Source organism: Erinaceus europaeus, chromosome 4, assembly GCF_950295315.1.
Source record: "Erinaceus europaeus chromosome 4, mEriEur2.1, whole genome shotgun sequence".
NCBI lineage: Eukaryota > Metazoa > Chordata > Mammalia > Eulipotyphla > Erinaceidae > Erinaceus > Erinaceus europaeus.
Window position 1 is genome coordinate 22,899,794 of NC_080165.1, and position 21,330 is coordinate 22,921,123.

A 21,330-nucleotide genomic window follows, 5' to 3' on the forward strand; every position below is an offset into this window, starting at 1 on the left:
CCCTTTTGTTGCCCTTGTTTCTTTTTATTGTTGTAGTTACTATTGTTGGATAGGACAGAGAGAAATGGAGAGAGGAGGGGAAGACACAGGGGGACAGAAAGACACCTGCAGACCTGCTTCATCGCCTGTGAAGCGACTCCCCTGCAGGTGGGGAGCTGGGGGCTTGAACTGGGATCCTTATGCTGATCCTTGCACTTTGTGCCACCTGCGCTTAACCCGCTGCGCTACTGCCTGACTCCCCCAAAAATATTTTTTTAAAGTTCAACATCTCTTTGTAATATGTAATACCAGGGATTGACTTTGGTACCTCGCGCTTGCCACTGCATGCCACCTCCAGGCTGTGATATAAATTCCTAGAGACTTCTCCTTTTCTCCCCTTGCTTCCTTATCTTGTGATGACAGTGCCGGCCCCCCACCCCCCTCCCCACCCCAGGGCGTGCAGTGTCTAAGGCAGGAAAGAGAGGGACTGAGCTGGAGTCTGGCCTGAAAGGAGGGAGTGGGAGGAGGAAAGATGATTCTCTGAGACCCCAGGTGGTGCTGACTGTTCTGCCTTTGTCCCTAGGTGAGCGATGGCAGGTGCTGGTGAGCGCAAAGGCAAGAAGGATGACAATGGCATCGGCACAGCCATCGATTTTGTGCTCTCTAATGCCCGGCTGGTGCTGGGAGTGGGCGGAGCAGCCATGCTGGGCATCGCTACACTGGCAGTGAAACGGGTAAGTGTCTGCAGCGGGGACGGGAGACGGGGTCAGTTCTGTGAGGCAGAAGTGACCTCGAAGAGGGCTGGTGCCACGAATGGCACGCAGCTTAATCACTAGCGCTATTAGATGGCCTCTTCAGAGAATTCAGTGAGTCTTGAGTTTGAGGACTTGACTCTAAAGGAATCACTAGCAGGGGGCCAGGAAACGGTGCACCTGGTTAAGCGCACACATTACAGAGCTCAAGGACCCAGGTTCAAGCCCCTGGTCCCCACCTGCAGGGGGAAAGCTTCAGGAATGGTGAAGCAGGGCTGTAGGTGTCTTTCTCCCTCCCTATCTCCCCCGCCCGTCTCAATTTCTCTGTCTCTATCCAATAATAAATAAATAAATAAATAATATTAAAATGAAAGAAATCATTAGTGGTCTGGGAGCTGGCACAGTGGATAAACTGTCGGACTTGCAAGCATGAGGTCCTATTCAGTCCCTGCCAGTGCTTGTACCAGTGTGATGTCTGGTTCTCTTTCTCTCTGCCCCATCTCTAAGGGATTGATAGAACCTTTAAAAAGTAAAATGAAGATACAGCTAAACTTAGAGTCTTAGCTAGAAGATGAGGTACACAGAGAGGAGAAGGAGAGGCAGTGCAGTATTGTTCTCCCACTGCTCATGGAACTTTATCCTGGGGCGAGGGGTAGATACTATAATGGTTATGGTTATGTAAGGAGACTCATGCCTGAGGGCTCAACCCCCCTCTCCCCAATAAACCAGAGCTGAGCAGTGCTCTGGTTTAAAAAAAAAAAAAGGGCTGGGTAGTGGCGCACCTGGTTGAGCTACATGTTACAGTGCGCAAGGACCCGGGTCCGAGCCCCCAGTCCTCACCTGCGGGGGGGGGGGGGGAGCTTTTGCGAGTGGTGAAGCATTGTTGCAGGTGTCTCTCCTCCTCCCTGTCACCTCCTTCCCCTTGACTTCTGGCTGTCTCTATCCAATAAATAAAGATAATTTAAAAAGATACATATTTAAAAAATAAAAAAGAACTCTGTCCTGGCTGGCACTGCCATGTGGTGGCCATGGACTAGAACCCATGTCTTTGCACATGCTGGCGTGCTCTCCACCTGCTGAGTGTCCTACTGGCCCCAACCATACCTGCACCAGGCCACTGCTCACCTCTAGTTTACTCGGTGCGTCTGGGGGTGGGGTGGGCTAGGGGGGAGCTTGAAGGTTGGACTTGGGGCTTTGGAGCCTCAGGCTTGAAAGTATTTTTTTTAATATTTATTTTCCCGTTTGTTGCCCTTTTTTTTAATTATTATTGTTGTTGTAGTTATTGTTGTTATTGATGTCTGGCATTGTTGGACAGAGAGAAATGGAGAGAGGAAGGGAAGACAGGGGGGGAGAGAAAGATAAGACACCTGCAGATCTGCTTCACCGCCTGTGAAGCGACTCCCCTGCAGGTGGGGAGCCAGGGGCTCGAACCGGGATTGATCCTTATGCCGGTCCTTGCGCATCGCACCATGTGCACTTAACCCACTGTCCTACCATCCAGCCCCCCCCCCTTGTTTAATTTAAGCAGAGCACTGCTCATCTCTGTGACTTTTGGTGGTGCCAGGGATTGAATCTCAGAACCTTGGCATCAGGACCTCACCCATGGGAATGTTTTGCATAGCCATTATTCCATCTCATCTGTCATCTTTACCCTTGTACTATTTATTCAGGACAGAGGGCAAGGGAGATAACATAATGGTTATGCAAAAGCTCTCATGCCTAAGGCTCCAAAGTCCCAGGTTCAGTTCCCTGCACTACCATAAGCAAAGCTGAGTGGTACTGAGAGAGAGAGGGAGAGGGAGAGGGTGAGAGAGAGGGAGAGAGAGAGAGAGAGGACATTTTATTTGTGACAGAGAAATGGAGAGAAAACGAGTGTATCACTATGGTAGTGCCGGGTTGGTATTCAGGACCTCAGGCTTGAGAACCCCATGCTTTATCTACCACCCTACCTTCTAAGATGCCAACTCAATTTTCTTAACATTTATCTGTATGCTTCTTTATTTTGTATTGTCTCTATACCTTTACTAGACTGAAAACTCCAAGAGGCAGGACTGGGCCTCTTTGGCTCACTAGTAAGCACTTGTTAAATAAACGATCCATGGGACAGTGGAGTAGCTCACTTGGCTGTTATGCTGCTTTGTTGTGTGTGTAACTTAGGGTGAGAGTCTGGTCTCCGCCTTATTGAAGGAAGCTCAGTGCTTTGATCTCTTTGACACACTCACTCTCTCTTTACTTTCTTCCTCTGTTTGAAGATGAATAAGTGAATGAATTCATATTTAACACTTTGATATATTGATGTTATACTGCTGAATGGTCAAAATTGATTATAATGTTGAACATGGACTTGTGTATTTATACATGGAAGTTTACAGTGATTCATTTATGTAGTGCTGAGAAATGACACACAGTGGTAAAGAACTAGGAAGTAGCTCAGTGGTGGAGTGCATTCCTGGGTTTGCTTCCTGAAAATAAGAGGGGGGACTTAGATAAATTAGATTTTAAACATTTTATAGAGAAGGATCCTAGTAACAAATACATGGAAGAAATATACCAGAATCTGTTACCTCTGGGTTGTAAGATTATAGATAAATGTTTTCTATTTGGGGCAGGGGAGATAGCATATTGTGTGTGTGTGTGTGTGTGTGTGTGTGTGTGTGTGTGTGTGTGTAGAGACAGAGAAATTGATAAAGGAGTGGGAGATAAAGAGGGACAACATTGCTTCACCACTTATGAAGTGTCCCCCCTGCAGGTGGGGACAAGGGCTTGAACCTGGGTCCTTGAGCACTGTAATGTGTGTGCTGCTTAACCAGGTGCACCGCCACCCGGCGCCTGAATAATGGTTATACAAAAAGACTTTTCATGCCTGATGTTCTGTTTCCCAGATTCAAGCCCTGGCACCACCAGAAGACAGAGATTAGCTGATCAGTACCTTTTTTTCCCCTTCTTATTTAGTATTTCAAGATATCTTTCTGCCTGTAGCATAGGATTCCATAATCTAGAATAAAATCAAGTGGCTAAGATAGTTGAGCTCACTTGGACAAAGCTGCTGGGAGACAGGGTACACATGCTGTTTCTCTCTCACTCTTCTCAGATGTATGACCGGGCTATCAGTGCCCCAACCAGCCCCACCCGCCTCGGCCCTTCAGGGAAAAGGAGCTGGGAAGAACCAAACTGGATGGGCTCCCCCCGATCGCTAAACAAGGACATGAAGACGGGCATGAGCCGGTCCTTGCAGACCCTTCCCACAGACTCCTCAGCCTTTGACACAGGTGAGAGTGGCTCTTATGCCTTCAGGGACCTGTCTTTGGGCTTTCGGTGCCACTCCTGCATTTAGCACACCTTTCTTTAAGTGTTCGAGCCTTTGGTTCCAGCCCCTTTTTCCTGAGGCTAAGGCAGCCATGGACTAAGCAAACAGGAAGAGCTCATGTACCTCTCTCTCTTGCCTTGGCAGATACATTCTGCCCACCCCGGCCCAAGCCACTGGCCAGAAAGGGCGAGGTAGACTTGAAGAAGTCACGCCTCCGCATGTCCCTGCAGGAGAAACTTCTCACTTACTACCGGAAGCGGGCAGCCATCCCTGTTGGTGAGCAGGCTCGGGCCAAGCAAGCTGCTGTGGACATATGCGCCGAGCTCCGGAGCTTCCTGCGGGCGAAGCTGCCTGACATGCCACTTCGGGACATGTACTTGAGTGGCAGCCTCTATGATGAGCTGCAGGTAACTAGGTGGTTCCACAGAGCGCGGGGTTGAGTGCTAACCAAGCTGCTTCTCAGTGCTATTGTCATAGAAGATGAGTGGGCTCAGGCTGACTGGGAGAGTGAGGGTCATTGTGAAGGGCAGTAGGTGGCATATGGAGATAAGAGATTGTGAATCTTTTAACACTTTACATTTTCAGTCTTTTTTTAAACCAGAGCATTGCTCAGCTCTGGCTAATGGTGGTGCTGTTATGGTGGTGTTGGGGAATGAACATAGAGCTCAGAGCCTCAGGCTTGAAAGTTGTTTGCATAGCCATTATGCTGTTTCCCCAGCACTCCGCTTTCAGTCTTTAATTTCATTGAGGGAGATAATTCTTTACAGTGTGGTCATTGACATACAACTTCAAGGAAGCTGTAAGAAGCCTCCTTTATGTTTTTGTCTCCTTTCTAGTTTTCTCTCTCCAGAGGTTTATTTGATAGGACAGAGAGAAACTGAGACAGGAAGTGGAGATAGGTGGAAAGAGAGACATCTATATGACTGCTTTATTGCTTGTGAAGCTTCCCTTCAGGCCCCCTGCAGGTGGGGACTGGGGACTTGAACCTGAGTCCTTGTGTATTATAATGTGTATGCACTCGACCAGGTGCACCACTGCCTGGCTCCTGGAAGCAGCTCTTGGCAAACCAAATCTATCAAAACCTTTTCAATTCTGCTTCGACAGGTGGTGACAGCTGACCACATCCAACTCATCGTGCCCCTCGTGCTGGAACAAAACCTGTGGTCGTGTATCCCCGGAGAGGACACCATCATGAATGTCCCTGGCTTCTTTCTGGTTCGTCGTGAGAACCCGGAGTATTTTCCACGTGGCAGCAGTTACTGGGACCGTTGTGTAGTAGGTGGCTACCTCTCCCCAAAGACAGTGGCAGACGCATTTGAGAAAGTGGTGGCTGGCTCCATCAATTGGCCGGCCATAGGGTCCCTCTTGGACTATGTGATCCGGCCCGCCCCATCCCCAGAAGCCCTGACTCTGGAAGTGCAGTATGAGCGGGACAAGCATCTTATCATTGACTTCCTGCCTTCGGTAACCCTTGGCGACACTGTGTTGGTGGCCAGACCACATCGGCTAGCCCAGTATGACAACTTGTGGCGGCTGAGCCTACGTCCTGCTGAGACAGCACGCCTGCGGGCTTTGGACCAGGCTGACTCGGGCTGTCGATGCCTGTGCCTCAAGATCCTTAAGGCCATATGCAAGTCCACTCCTGCTCTGGGCCACCTCACTGCCAGCCAGCTCACCAATGTCATCCTCCACTTGGCCCAGGAGGAGGCTGACTGGTCTCCAGACATGTTGGCTGACCGGTTCCTGCAGGCCTTGAGGGGACTCATTAGCTATCTAGAGGCTGGAGTCTTGCCCAGTGCCCTGAACCCCAAGGTGAACTTATTTGCAGAGCTCACCCCTGAAGAAATAGATGAATTAGGATATACTCTTTATTGCTCGTTGTCTGAGCCAGAGGTGCTGCTGCAGACGTAGGGCTGGTGAAGGCCAGAGTGGGTGTCAGGTGTCCACCCTGGATTCTCCATTAGGAACATTTGGCTACATAGTTGGTGCCTCACAGGGTCCCTAGGTGCCTCCTGTCTTGCTGGCCACGTCATGCTGATTAGAGTGACATCTCTATCTTGTTTTCTCTCCAGCCCTTTTGATTTTTGTCACCACACACTGTTGTTCACTGCCCCCCACCCCTCACCTATGAAATGAATTGGAAAAGTAGCACACTGGCTGTTGAGAACACTCAGTGTTTTGCTTTTTGACCCAGGTTCTCTGCCTCTGTCGACCTGCCCTTTAACCTGTTCCTTTGCAGTGTCTCTTCTTTCTTCCCCTCTTGTCCGTGCCTTCTCTTTCACTCGTTTCCCTGGAGCATGTCTGCCTAATCAAGATGTTGCCTTTTAGTTGAATATCACAGAAGAGTCAGGATTGCATGTTTCCAAGCTGCTATCTGCAAAGTGTGTGCTCAGACAGTATTTAGTGTTTCTGGGGGGAAAGCTGGCAGAAGAGCTATCCTTTGATCTAGGCCCGTTCCTCTCACCACCTGACCAACTCATATTCGTAAGTGCTAAGACAGTTTCTCATGGGAACACTGTTGCCCTCTACTCAGGAAGGCTCGAGATAAACTAGATGCAAAGTGATTTGGAGTTTGTGTTTCTTAGTGGCCACCTGTGAGAGCACAGAGTAGGGAAGTAGAGGTGGCGAAGAGGTCTGTGTGTAGGCCAAAGATGAGGGAGGGAGGGAAGGGGTGGCAAGGGCCAGCACCTCAGCATGAATGTGTCACCCTCCACCTCTGTCAGCTAGAACAAGGTCTTCAAGGACACAACCTCAGCTGTAAAGGTTGAAGGGGGACAGTGATGTGAAGGGCACTGACTGGCAGCTCGAAATCACTAGGTGGGACCCAGTGAGAATGTTTCTCCTCCCTCAGGCGCTGCCTTTCTAGGATGTCGATTCAGACCAAGAACACACCCAACAGCTAGCCCTCCTTCCCCAGTGTCAGCCCCATGCAGGGGATGGAGTGTTAGCTGCACTCTCCCCTGGGCACCCAGAGGTCTGAAAGTCAGCAGACTGTGTGCAGACCTGGTCCCCTGCCCTCTCACCCAGCACCTGGGGAGATCGGTGCTACTAGGAAGAGAGCACATGGCTAGAACACATGTGAGAGGGAGGTGGGTACTTCTATGTTCCTTCTTGTTCCCTGCTGCTAAAATTGCACTATTTACTGCAATGTAAACAAGTATCCTGAGGGTGGGGAGGAGTGTTTAATACAGTGTCTGTGCATCTTCGTGTTTTGTGTTTTCCTTCTATTTGTGGCAAGAGGCTGTTAAGTGTTTCTGATCTGCCTCTCCAGTATTTTGTTATCCATCTAGTCGTAGGATCATTTTTTTTCTAGTCTTGCTACCGCTGTCTGAGCTTCAATAAGCTCTCTGCAGCTGTCTCATTCCTTGCTGGTGGCGGTGACATGGAGTGACTCTAAATCGTGCTGAAACCTCAGCTACTCTTGGAATTTAGGGTAGCAGTTCCCGTCCCTATTTTGCCACAGCTAAGGAGGTTGAGAACCAGGGTTAACCCTGGCTGCATTTAGAGACACCCCCCCCTTCTCATATATGCAAAGGTTCCTTTAGGTGATTCACTTGTGAAAAATGTAAATCTTCTAACCCCGATCTGCCCTGACTTTGTCAGGATCAAATCTGTGCCAAATGCCAGTCTGGATGACTGGACAGAGGGTCTGTGATGGAGCTGCTGGCTCTGATGCCCCATGTAGTGTCTTAGGGAAAGGGCAGGGCTGATAAAATATTACCAAAGCACAGGTTACTCATTGAGAAGGGGCTTAGTTGTCCCAAAATGAATATTAGAAAACCTCCAGTTTTCCCAAGTTTCTGTCTCTGACCAAAACCCATATAAAATGAGATTTCAGAAAAGATTTTCAAGACCAAGTCCCGGATTATCTAAACCTAGTGTAACTGATTTTAGGAATGAGAATGAATTTATCTCATCTCATTTAATATTTTAGTTATCATCAGGGATTCACTATTCTGGGTTGACTTTTTTTCCCCAGATGGAGACAGAGACAGACACCACAGCACTGAACCTTCTCTCTCTTGAGATTTTATTTATTGAGAAAGATAGGAGGAAAGAGAGAAAGGACCATACATCACTCTGGCTCATGTGTTGCTGGGGACTGAACTCAGAACCTCTCGCTTGAGAGTTCAATGCTTTATTCACTGCGCCACCTCCTGCAACACTTGAACCTTTCACCTTTCTCTAGTGAGAATGGGCTGGGCTAGAACCTGGGTTATATGTATGAGAAAGCAGCACACTCAAGCAAGCTATTTTGTCTGCCCTAAACATCTTTTTAAGTGTATAGTCTGTCTTTTTAAAATATGTGTCACAAAACCAAAAACCCTAACTTTGCTATTTCACAAGCACAAACCTCTTGGAAGTTTTCCAAACTTGTAGTAGTGGGAATTCTCTACTGCCCTGCCCCTGGGGGTTTGCTGACCAAGACTGGCCAGCCTCCTAGAGAACATGGAAGACTAGTGCTTTGAAATGCTTGATGGAAGAGAGTGTACTCCGTGTGAGTGTGTGCCCTCCCCAGCCCCTGGCCTATTCTTTTTTTTTTTTTTAATATTTTATTTTTTTATTCCCTTTTGTTGCCCTTGTTGTTTTATTGTTGTAGTTATTATTGTTGTTGTCGTCATTGTTGGATAGGACAGAGAGAAACGGAGAGAGGAGGGGAAGACAGAGAGGAGGAAAGACACCTGCAGACCTGCTTCACCGCCTGTGAAGCGACTCCCCTGCAGGTGGGGAGCCGGGGTTCGAACCGGGATCCTTATGCCGCCCTGGCCTATTCTTTTTAATTCTTTGGGGAAAGAAGTGCCTCTCCCTACCAACTGCCTTCCAATTGAGTCACTCCCACCTCTTGAAGTAATAGCATCTGCTCCTACTTCTTGGTCAGGATATTCTTTGGCATCATCTAGCTTAGCAAACCATAATTTAAAACATTAAAATATCTATGTATCTATCACTGGGAGCTGGAGAGACAGCATATGGTTATGCAAATGACCTTGATGGCTGAGGCTCTGAGGTGCTGGGAGATGGGCAGAGTACTCAACTTGAACATGTGCAGGGATCTGGACTTGAGCCCCAGCCCCCACGTGGGAGTACCATGCAAAGGGGGAGGCTTCAGGATAGATGGAGTGCTGCTCCTGTGGTGTTTCTCCTCTTCTCACTAAAGAGGGGAAAAAAATCTTTGCTGGGGTGGTGGATGTGTCTTTGGAGGGGACACAGTGGTTAGAGCACTGGAGTTGTAAGAATGAGAGCCCAAGTTCAACCTGTCATTTCATGTGCCACAATGATGCTCTGATTCATTTGTTCTCTCTCTCTGTCATCATCATCATTAATAAATGTATGGACCAGGAGATACCTCAGCCAGTAGAGTACATGCCTTATCGTGCAGGTAGGTGCCCAGGGTCTAGCCCCAGGTAGGCCATGGCATCTGGGGGAAGTGCCATGATGATAGAGCAGTGTTGTGGCATCTCCCTCTGAAATGACAAAAATAAGAAATATGCTCATTCAGAATGAATTTTCCTTTTTATGTTTGTGGCTTTTTACGAATTTTTTTTCAAATAAATAATCAAAGCTCATTCTTAGAAAGCGGTGTTGAGGTCTATAGTGCTCCCTGGGTGGTCAGCACCCGTTCACACTTCAGATTAGCTCACTGTATCTGCTTAAGTTGAGAACTCAAGATTATTTCAACAAGCAATCAACTTCAGGGAAGAGGGCCCAGGAGGGTCTGTAAGTAGAGATCTCTGCATATGTCTAGTGGTCTTTGCCTTGGCACACCTTCCTGGAGACTGTGAACCTGGCTGGGAACTGCTCTCAGAATCTGCTGATCTGCCATTTCCGCCGCATCCGACCTGCCTCCTGCGCCGGCTCCAGGACTTCCGCCTTTGTAGACACAGCTGACTCTCAAAGTACCAGCGATGGGAGTACTGGGGTTCATGCAGACAGTGCGATTTGATGTGTATCTTCCCATTTAGATCCTCTCTGTCTAGATTCTAGGTCCCTGAATGCAAGCCCACAACTTGCCTTCTAGTCACTTGCCTGCCCTCATAGTTGGGTGTGTTTAGCTAGTAAAGGAGCCAGCCACCAGTCCCTGTCTTGTCTTGGCCAGGCTCAAATGAAAGCTCAGCCCTGAAACCCAGAGAGGCATTCTCCTCTTTCTCCGTGGAGGAGGAAATAAGGGAGGACGTATAGGTCTTTCCACTGTCTGGGAAGAAAATAGAAATCTTTCCAACAGCTTTGATGTGTCTGGCGTGGAATTATTTCCTTTCAGAAATGGTAGGTACTTACTATTTTCAGCTAGGAGAATTCATTTTTTATTGCCACCAAGGTTACTGCTGGGGCTTGGTGCTGGCACTACAGATCCACCATTCCTGGTGGCCTTTCCCCCACCCTCCTTTTATTTACTTATTTTGGCCTCACCAGTGCTTCAGTGCCCTAGGGTGATTTTTTTTTTTTCAGACAGGGCACTGGAAATAGCTCACTTGGATAGTAGTACGCTGCTTTGCTATGTGCACAACCCAGGTTTGCGCCTGGCCCCCACTACATTGAAGGAAGCTTTGGTCTCTACTTTTTATTTAGAGTTTCTGATACAAGTATCTTGAATTACACTAGAAAGTTTAAGATGAGGGGGCTACCCAGCAGTAGTGGGTAACATACAGGTGGTGCGAAGCACAAGGACCAGCGTAAGGGTCCCAGTTCGAGCCCCTGGCTCCCCACCTGCAGGGGAGTCGCTTCACAGGTTGTGAAGCAGGTCTGCAGGTGTCTCCCTTCTCCATTTCTCTCTGTCCTGTCCAACAATGACAACGTCAATAACAATAACTACAATAAAAATCAAGGGCAACAAAAGGGAAAATATTTTTTAAAAAATTTTAAGATGGTATGTTGTTAGATTTCACTTAAGCTTTCCTCCTGTATGTGGGGAATAAAGGCTTGAACTTGGGTCCTTACACATGGCAATGTATGCACTTAACTGGGTGTGCCGTCACTCAGCCCTGCTTTGGTCTCTCATTCTGTCTAAAAAAACCTTAGGGGCTGGGCAGTGGTGCAGCTGGTAAAGCACATACCTGCAGAGTTCGGATAGGTTAGTGAGTGGCCAAACAGTGTTGCAGGTGTCTTATCTCCCCTTTCAATTTGTCTATTAAAAATAAAGCATTTAGAAAAAGAAAAAAAAACACTGCAGCCCTAAGGCTTTCTCCTGGAACACCAGTACTCCTGTATGGTAATGCCAGGGGCTCAAATCTGGGATGGCTCATGGCAAAGCAGGCACCCTGCTAGCTGAACTGTCTCACCAGCTGTTTTCATTTCCCTGCAATACCCTGAATGAATTCTGCCTTGTGTGTGTACTGAGCTGTCTGATTCCCCCAGTTTTTCCCCCCTGAAGGTTTTTGCTGGGGTTTCATGTCCCTATGATTCTACCACTCCCGGTGACCTCATTTTCTTCTTTTTGGAAAGGGGAGAGACCACAGCACTGTTGCTTCTTCCCCTATGCATGTGCTCCCATGAGTGGCCAGGTGTTTGAACTGAAAGCGTGTTCTCCATCCACTATGCCACAACAAAAGCCACACAGACAACCTGTGTGTCCACTGCCCAGCCGCACTTGACCTTTTTTTTTTTTTTGGTATCAAAACGGGCAGTGTGGTAGAGTGCACACTTCACCATGTGAGAGTCAGGGTTGAGCCCTTGGCTACCACATGGGAGCATCATGGAGAGGGGGAAGGTCTGTGGGCAGTGGAGTGGTGCTGTAGTGTTTGTCCTCTCCCTGTCTCAACCTCTTAGGGGGATGGGTGTAGAAAGTCCACAGGGAGTGCTAGGATAGAGCAGGCATGAAGGCAGAGCAAAGCCCTGGCAGCAAAAGTAAAACAAAATCTGAGGCAGTAGAACCAAAGAGACAGCTCACCCGCTAGGGAGCGTGCCTTGTTTTGTGCACAGCTGGAGTTTGGCATTTGGAAGGTGCTGTGGCACCAGGTAGCTCTCTGAATAAGAAAGAGGTCAAGGAGTGGCAAGATTCCACATGCAGTTGGGAAAAAATGAGGGTGGTGTTCCTTGAATCCTCAACCATCTGCACGGCCACCGCCAAGTAGCACTGCGAGCCCAGCCCCCATACAGGAAAACAAGGACGTGCCCCGTGGGTCTTCAGTGATGTCACTGCAGAGCGCAGAGGCCTATTTCTAAGTATGCCTGACCTCACCCCAGGAAAGGAAAGCCGCACGGGCCTACAGCCCGAATGCCTTGTGTGTTCTATTTGTTTACAGTTGTTTCATCTCAGTAAATAACAGGAGTCCTCTGAGGAAGCAGGATGATGTCATGGAGATTGGAAGGTGGTGAGGAAGTCAGAAATGGAAGAGCTGAGTTCTAATAGTAACAGCAGCCATTTCTCAAGCCCTTGCCAGGCACCAGGCACGTCGCTCGGCGCCTCATACATACGTATGATCTAACTTCATTCTCAGAAAAAGGAACTAGTCCTCACTGTACACGGGGAAGCTGACGCTCAGCTAACAAATGGAGGAAACAAGATATTTTTGGGTTTGTCCTGGAAATCTGCCTCCTAATGCCCGGCTGACAGCCTCTACTGGGGCCTGCTATGATTCTGGGCTAGACCCCTCATCCCACTAGTCCTTAGTTTAACTTTTTTTGGGTTCTCTTTAGGGCTTCACCTTTCCAGCTAGCTAACTTGCAGCTTGGGGATGGGGAAGGCCGGAAGCCACAGCATGGAAGCTTTCTTCTATGTGGTGGTGGCTGGGCTCAAACCTGGGTCACTCCTGGCCAGGAGCACACTCATTGAGCTCTTTTGCTGGCTGGCCCAGATTAGATCAGGTTAACAAACAGCCTGTCACAGCATTTCCCCAACATTTCAAAGTATTTAGTTATCTATATCGTGAGAGATAATTTCACATGGGATCTGAGCATCACTAGAAACTCAAGGGTTTCTGTCTCTACAGGCTTTACCGGGAAGGGTGCCAGCGGCTTCCAGGCACACAAACACCCTCAAGAAGGCATGAGTGCTGGAACCTCACTCACCTCTCTCCTGACCATTAGGGCTGCTTGGGGAGCGGTTATTCCTGCAAGCTAACTGAACTGGGAATTAATTCAAAGTACTTTAGAGAAACAAACTTTGGGGCCAGGTGGTGGCACACCTAGTTGAATGCATGCACGTGTCACAATGTGCAAGAATCTGGGTTCGAGCAGCCAGTCCCCACCTGCAGGCTCTGCAAGTGGTGAAGCAATGCTGCTGTGTCTCTGCCTCACCCTATCACCCCTTTCTCTAGATTTCTGACTCTCTCTACCCAATAAATATTTTTTTTAAAAAAGAGAATATGTTAAAGCTATGATATGAAATATTTAAAAATGAAAAATAAAGTCTTTGTTCTTGGGGGGAATTTGGAAAAATACGCATCAAAAAGAATTTCACAATGATAGACTACACTTTAACAAGTGTGTAGTGGTGGCATGGGGGCCGCAGGCAGTACACAAGGCACAGGCTTCAAACTCCTGTGGGCAGTGAAGCAGAGCTGCAGGTCTCTTTTTTTCTCTCCCACTTCATCTTTCAATTTCTGTGTCTTAATAAACTGGACTCCAATTCCGTCAGGACCCGGGGGAGAAAGAGTAAAAAAAAAAAAAAAAGGAAAGACGGCACTTGTTAGTAGTAGGTGTGAGTTATAAAGGCAGGACCGTAGGAAAAAAAAAAAAAAAAAAAACAGGCAAATAAATATAAATACAGGCAGATAGTTACAGGAATAGTCGACCTAGACCTGTGACCTTGGGAGAACTAATGTAGTTTGCGATGGAGGGAATGGGGGACACAGAACTCTGGTGGTGGGAAAAGTGTGGAATTATATCCTCATAACTCTGTAAGTCATTAAATCACTGATAATGCTGGCGCACCTGGTTAAATGCGCCCACAACAGTGCGCAAGGTCCCAGGTTCAAGCCCCCGGCCCCCACCTGCAGGGGGAGAGCTTCGCAAGTGGTGAAACAGGGCTGCAGGTGTCTTATCTTCCTATCTCTCCACCCCCTCTCAATTTCTCTGATTCTACTCAATAGTAAGTAAAATAAAAATGACAAAAAAGTGATACACTTAAAAAAACACTTATAAAATAAAAACACTGGGGCCGCAGACTACCTCTTGCTCTGCCCCAAACCAGTAGCAAGTTCGGCCTGCACCGCACAGAAGGCTGTTATGTCCTTCCCTCTGTCTGTCTCACCTGAAAAAAGTCAGCCCCTTCCCCGACTCGGGGACAAGGGGCGCGGGGAGCCGCCCTCGTTGGCGGGCTCCGTCCGGCCCTCAGCCGCCCCTTGCAGCTCGGCCGCCTCACGTGGTGACTGTTCGGCTCTCAAAACACGATTTATGGGGGTCGGGCGGTCGCGCAGTGGGTTAAGCGCATGTGGCGCAAAGCGCAGGGACCGGCATAAGGATCCCGGTTCGAGCCCCCAGCTCCCCACCTGCAGGGGAGTCGCTTCACGGGCGGTGAAGCAGGTCTGCAGGTGTCTGTCTTTCTCGCCCCTTCTCTGTCTTCCCCTCCTCTCTCCATTTCTCTCTGTCCTATCCAACAACGAATTGCGTCAACAAGGGCAATAATAATAGCCACAACGAAGCTACAACAAGGGCAACAAAAGGGGGTAAAAAATGGCCTCCAGGAGCGGTGGATTCATGGTGCAGGCACCGAGCCCAGCAATAACCCTGGAGGAGGAAAAAAAAAAAAAAACCACGACTTATTTTAGTTTCGCGTCCGGCCGGTACCTAGTAGCAAGTTCGGAATTTGTCCGAGGGACAGCCGTAGAGATCGAGGGAGTCTCAGTGGAGCTACAGCCGCCCAGGACCGGCCCCCGAAGCCAAAGCGAGAGAGGCGGCGCAAAGCCAGCTACTAGGGCGTCACCCACAGAGTTGGCAGACGGCTACTTCCCTTCCCGCGCAGACCCCGGACCTCTTTCCGTGTGGACCAATAGCAGCTCGAGATACAGGTGACTCACCTCGCCTGGCCAATCAGCTGGACGCACCCTCCCCGTGGGTTTCTCGCGTGATGACCAGGCGACCCAGGCCTCCACAATCGAGCCTTCTTAGGATGAAAGCCTTCTCTCCCCGCCTCCGCGTGCGCACCGGAAACGGTGTCTGCAGATTCCTCCGCGCTCCCCCCCCCCCCCCCGCAGCCTAGAGAGGGTGACTCTTTGATCTTGGGAGCGTAAAGTAGTGCAGTTTATGTTTTTTTGCACGAGGCTTTGAAAATAAAAGTTTTCTCTTCATAGATATACCCAGGACGTGAAAGTTACGGGTGGGAAGCTGTACGGAGCGTGAGAAAGAAAAACGAGTGTGTGGAGGCACGGTCACGTGTCCACGGCGGAAGGATACGGGGTGTGATGCGTAACCTACAAAAGTCTGGCAGCCTCCGAAAAGCGGCCATTTCCTCTCCAGCTTCTAGATGTAGTCAGTGTTGTGCGTCGTTCCTCCGCCGCTCCCCCAGCGTCCGCAGCCACCATGGCGTATTAGAGGCAGCAGTGCCTGCGGCAGCATTGGCCTTTGCAACAGCGGCAGCAGCACCAGGCTCTGCAGCGGCAACCCCCAGCGGCTTAAGCCATGGCGTAAGTCCCCGGCCTGGAGTCCCGGTTCGGGAGCCTTTGGGCTTGCTGGGCACAGCCGCGGCGTCGCCGGCGGGGGGCGGGTAGTGGGGAAGCCGTTTTACGAGCGCCGGGACGCCTGGGCCCTGCTTGGGCTTGTTTCGGAGACGAGAGGGTGTTCCGGGGTGGGGGAGCGCGGCCCGGCAGCGTCTGCGAGCGGGGACGGGAACTAACCCCCCCGCCCTCCGTCCCGACCTCGCCGGGCGCCGCGCGAAACGTGGCAGCAGCCAAGATGGCGGCGGGCGGGGCGGGGCGGGGCGGCGACTCTGCGGAGCCGGGTCCCCGCCTGGCGGCGAGGAGATGGACCTCCCGGGCGGCGGGCGCCTCATGGCTCCCGCTCTCTGTTCCCCATGCAGGCTTTTCACGGCATCCAGCAGCAGCGTTGCTGTAACCGACAGAGACACCTTTGAATCGCGTACATTCCTTGATTCCGGCAAAGCCCCGAGACATGGCCGAGATGAGCTACCTGAGCAACGAGGTGTTGGTGGGGGACTTGATGTCCCCCTTCGACCAGTCGGGTTTGGGGGCTGAGGAGAGCCTGGGTCTTTTAGATGACTACCTGGAGGTGGCCAAGCACTTCAAACCTCATGGGTTCTCCGGCGACAGAGCGAAGGCGGGCTCCTCCGAGTGGCTGGCTGTGGACGGGTTGGTCAGTGCCTCAGACATCGGCAAGGGTGAGTAGGTGTCACCGCTGGGGGGTGGGTTGCGCCGTATGTGCTTGGCTGATTTGGCTGTACTCTTGTTCTTCCGCAGAGGATGCCTTCTCCGGGACAGATTGGATGGTGGAGAAAATGGACCTGAAGGAGTTTGACTTTGATGCTCTGTTGGGTATAGATGACCTGGAAACCATGCCAGATGAGCTTTTAGCTTCGCTGGATGACACGTGTCATCTCTTTGACCCCCTAGTCCAGGAGAGTACTAAGGAGCTGCCCCAGATAGTGAACCCAATTGGCCATCTTCCAGAAGGTTTACCAAAAATAGACCAGGTTGCCCCTTTGACCCTTCTACAACCTTTCCCCCCGACCCCAGGGGCTCTGACCTCCACTCCAGATCATTCCTTTAGTTTAGAGCTAGGTAGTGAGGTGGATATCTCTGAAGGAGATAGGAAGCCGGATTCTGCTGCATCTATTAGTGAGATTCCCCTTTGCATAAAGGAGGAAGACGCCCCGTCAGATAATGACAGTGGTATTTGTATGAGCCCCGACTCCTACTTGGGCTCTCCACAGCATAGCCCCCCAACCCCAGGGGGCTCTCCAAACAGAAACCTGCTTTCTCCAGGCTCCCTTTGTGGTTCTGCCCGCTCCAAACCTTATGATCCCCCTGGAGAGAAAATGGTAGCAGCAAAAGTTAAGGGTGAGAAACTGGATAAGAAGCTTAAGAAAATGGAGCAGAATAAGACAGCAGCCACTCGATACCGCCAGAAGAAGAGGGCAGAGCAAGAAGCCCTGACAGGCGAGTGTAAAGAACTAGAAAAGAAGAACGAGGCTCTGAAAGAGCGGGCTGATTCTCTGGCTAAGGAAATCCAGTATCTGAAAGATTTGATAGAAGAGGTCCGGAAGGCAAGGGGGAAGAAAAAGGCCCCCTAGAATTTGAATGGCAAGGACTGGGCTTGTACATAGGCTTGGCTGAAGCTGTGCTATAATAAATTATTTTGTAGTGAAAACTGGCTGCAGTCTTGACTTTAGTGGCTCTGTGTGTGTGTGTGTGTGGTGTCACTTTGTTGGTCTCAGTTGACAATATGGTGGCTGCTACACCCTTGAGCTAGAGTTAGTAGGTGGCTTGCTGATAAAGTGGGGATGGGCGGGCAGTGGCCCCCATATTTGAGCATACAGGGAAAACGGACGAGTTTCCTTTCCACCTGCAGGGAAAAGGTGCAAATGGTGAGTCAGTGCTGCGAGTGTTTTATTAGTTCCCCTTTCCTGCATAAGTCAATAGTCTTAAAACTGGGCGGGGCTACCTTTGTACCAGCTTGTTAACATCACCCTACTTGGTCCTGCAGCTCAAACTAGAAACTTTATATTCCCTTTTGTTGCCCTTGTTTTGTTGTAGTTATGATTGATGTTGGATAAGGCAGAAATGGAGAGAGTAGGGGGAGACACCTGCAGACCTGCTTCACCTGTGAAGTGACTACCCTGAAAATGGGGAGCTGGAACGTATCATTATGCGGGCCCTTGAGCTTTGCACCACCTGTACTGCCCGACTCCCAAACTAGAAACTTTAAAGGCACAGCCTAATAACTTACTTCCTCAGCTGCTTATTTCTCAGCTCTTGATGTTGACAGGTCTCTTTAGTAAGTAGTTAGTGCCTCTAGAGATAAACTTGCCAGGAAAAAAAAATGCTTGAGTAAGCTAAGGATTTGTAGGTGTCTGGTGTACACCCCAGCTTCTAGTCCATCCCCAGTGTGTTGGAAGCTTTCTGCTGTGGCTCCTCTTAAAAAAAGAGGGAGGGCTGGGGATATAGTTAACACAGAAGGCTTCCATACCTGAGATTATGGTCCCTGGTTCAGTCACCAGAAAGCCAGAGCTGAGGACCCTGGGTTTGGGTCTATTAAAATGTAGAAAGTGAGCCTGGAATGGCCCCGGGCAGTGGTGCACCTGGTTGAGCACATAGTACAAAGCACAAGGACCCAGGTTGAAGCACTCAGTCTCAGTCCCCACCTGCAGGGGCCAGCTGCAAGTGTCTCTCCACATCACTGGCTATTTTCTGATCAAGGAAAAAAATGCTTGGGGAGACAGCAAAATGATAGACATCTGTTTCTGAGACAAAAGGTCCCAGGTTCAATCCTCAGTACCACCATAAACCAGGGATTGTAGTAAGGTGGTACAGTTACAGTCCATAGCACCATGTATGTCAGGGTGATGTCCAAGTTCCTTAATTTTACCAGAGCACTGCTCATCTCTGGTTTATGGTGGTACAGGGGAATTGAAGCTGGGACTCCAGCAATGAGTCTCTTTGCTAACCATTATGCTATCTACACTATATTCCCCCCAACTTTAAAAAAGGTGGGAGTGCTGAGACAGCATAACAATTAGGCAAAATGACTTACATGCCTGAGGTTCTGAAGTTCCAGGTTCAAGTCCCATCACCCCCATAACCTGACAATTAAAAAAGGCTACTTGTCTTTAATAGTGTACTGCTTTAGTCTTGTGCCTGACCCACACCACATTTCAGGATGCTTGGGAGTTGTGATCTCTGCCTAAACCGGGATGAGGGCATCTCTTCCTGGCGTCTTATCAGTTGGTTCAGTGCATACCTGATTTCCATCTCTGCCATGTAACTAGGAGTTCTCCCCGCCAGAGTGGAAGCAAGGGTGTGATCATAAATTGCTTGGCTAAAGGCTGATGACCTTGGGCAGCTGGAAGATTTGCAGGGCAAGATTCTTACCTGGAGGAAAGACAACTGAGCTGGGCTTCAAAGGACAGGGGAAGTGTGGACTGAATAGGGAAAATGCCTGGAAAGCCGGGCCGGTGGGAGGAGGTGTCTGCTCCTCCCTTACTGTCACGAAGATATCCAAGGGGATGGGACCCCTAGCTCCTGAGCTTAAGCACCGCTGACAAGCTCTGCATGTTGGTCTATAGCTGGCGTGTGAAGTGCCACATTGAAGCCCTGCTTCACTGCTCCCTAGTCCCTTGACCAACGCTTACTGGAGCAGGGGGTGTGGGTAACTAGAGCCCACCCACCTTGGAAGCCGCAGCTGGGGTCCTTCGGAATGCCAGGAACACCTGAGACACATTATTCTGAGTGATTTGTATCCATCCAGTGTTGTAGTTGGGGTAAGGCCTCCCTCTATGTATTTTTACATATTTTGCTAGAGCACTGTGGTGTGGGGGATTGAAACTAGGGCCTCAGAGTCTCAGGCATGGGAGTCTGTTTGTATAACCTTACTGGTATCTCCCCTGCCTTCTATGCTTTTAGCTCTTGTGTGAATTTTTTTTTTTTAAGATTTATCTTTGAGAAAGAACCAGATAACACACTGGCACATGTGCCGCCAGGGATTGAACTCGGGACCTCATGCCTGAGAGTCCAAAGCTTTACTCTGCACCACCTCCCGGACCACATGAATGTGTCTTCTTTGGACAGACCCTTTTTAGCCTAGTTTGTCAGTCACCAGGTCCTGGGCACAAAGCACCCATCCTCCCTGGCTCCTCTGCTGTGTCTTAACAAACTGGACTAGAATTATCCAAAGTGGCTAAAACATTTCCACTCCTACCCGCCCCACTGAACTACAATCTGAGAGGTGAACATTGAGTTACGGTGGCTGGGCACAGTGCAGAGTATGAAGCACAAAGACCCTGCACAAGGATCCCGGTTTGAGCCTCCAGCTCCCCACCTGCTGTGGAGTCGCTTCACAAGTGGTGAAGCAGGTCTGTAGGTGTCTATCTTTCTCTCCCCCTCTCCTTTCAATGTCTGTCCTATCCAACAACAAAAATGGGAAAAATGGCTACCAGGAGTGGTTTCATAGTGCAGGCACCAAGCTCCAGTAATAACACTGGAGGCAAAAACAAAATAAAATTTTCTATTAAAAACAAACAAAAAACACATGGGGAGATGGGGGACATACAACCTCCACTGATCCAACTTGGAACAACTGCATGTAACTTGAAACTTGAGAGACAATCCCAGGCAGAGTAGTGCTTTCATCCTTCCCCGGGGGCAGGCAGCCACAGGACACCAGGGGCAGGCCCAAACCAAGGAGCTTGCAGGTGACTGTAACGGTAGGGCGTCTTGTGTGGAGTGGGAACCTACAGCTTGGGGCTTGTAGGTCAGGGTGAGAAACAAACTCCAGGTTGAGCCTGCTTCCTGCTAAACTGCTTAAATGGTGAGTGGAAGGATTTCTGAGTTTGAGAGTTTGGAGTCACTGCCTGGCTAGCTCCCAGTTCTGCTTCACTTAAGTACTGAAAACTGGTTAATATGGCTGGTGGTGTACCTGGTAGAGAGCACATTACCAAACACAAGGACCTGTGGTCCGGGAGGTGGCGCAGTGGATAAAGCATCAAACTGTAAATCATGAGGTCCCATGTTCAATCCCCGGCAGCACATGTGCCAGAGTGATGCCTGGTTCTTTCTCTCTCCTATCTTTCTCATAAATAGATAAACTCTTTAAAAACAAACAAACAAACACAAGGATGTAGGTTCAAGCCCTCCATCCTCACCTGCAGGGGGGAAGTGCCATCAGCAGTGAAGCAAGTACTGCAAGTGTCTATCTCTGCCTCCTCTGTCCTATCAAAAGGAAAACTGAAAACGAAAAACCACATGGCCACCGGGAACGGTAGGTTCATCCTGCAGGCACCAAGTCCCAGAGATAACCTTGAAGGCAGTTAAACTGGTTAATAGAAAAAGGCCCAGGGCAGTGAGTAGGTGTGTGGGAAACTGCTTAGTGTCAGGCTCACTGGGACACAGTGGGACCTGCCAGCTCCCAAGATGTCCTTTAGGCTGGGGGAGGAGGGGACGCTCAGGAGACACAGGAGTTTCACGGAGCGTCCAGGGCCCAGCCTCTGCTAGAAGAAACTCCTGGATTTGCCATTCGCCACCACACTGATGACCAAGTTGGCTTGTGTCACCTATTTGTCCTGCCAAACACCATGTCCCCCAGAAAGTGCCCAGCCTCAGCCTTTCCATGTACGCACGGCCCTCATCCAAGCACCACCTTACTGCTTGGGCACAGACTTGAATAAATGGACTCAGGGTCCCACAA

At 49.6% G+C, this 21,330-nt stretch overlaps 2 protein-coding genes across 2 annotated transcripts; both read left to right on the plus strand.

The window, feature by feature from the left end:
- The first annotated feature begins 569 nt into the window (after positions 1-569).
- MIEF1 (mitochondrial elongation factor 1) lies at positions 570-6,602 on the plus strand. The gene is made up of 4 exons (XM_007519297.3): positions 570-713; positions 3,823-4,000; positions 4,183-4,445; positions 5,143-6,602. Exons 1-4 carry the CDS (start codon positions 570-572, stop codon positions 5,947-5,949), a joined length of 1,392 nt encoding a protein of 463 aa, XP_007519359.1. The 3' UTR covers positions 5,950-6,602.
- An 8,835-nt stretch (positions 6,603-15,437) lies between these two features.
- On the plus strand, positions 15,438-17,298 carry ATF4 (activating transcription factor 4). The gene is made up of 3 exons (XM_007519296.3): positions 15,438-15,599; positions 15,992-16,309; positions 16,389-17,298. The coding sequence occupies exons 2-3, from the start codon at positions 16,084-16,086 to the stop codon at positions 17,219-17,221; spliced, it is 1,059 nt and encodes a 352-aa protein (XP_007519358.1). The 5' UTR covers positions 15,438-15,599; positions 15,992-16,083; the 3' UTR covers positions 17,222-17,298.
- Positions 17,299-21,330: the final 4,032 nt, after the last annotated feature.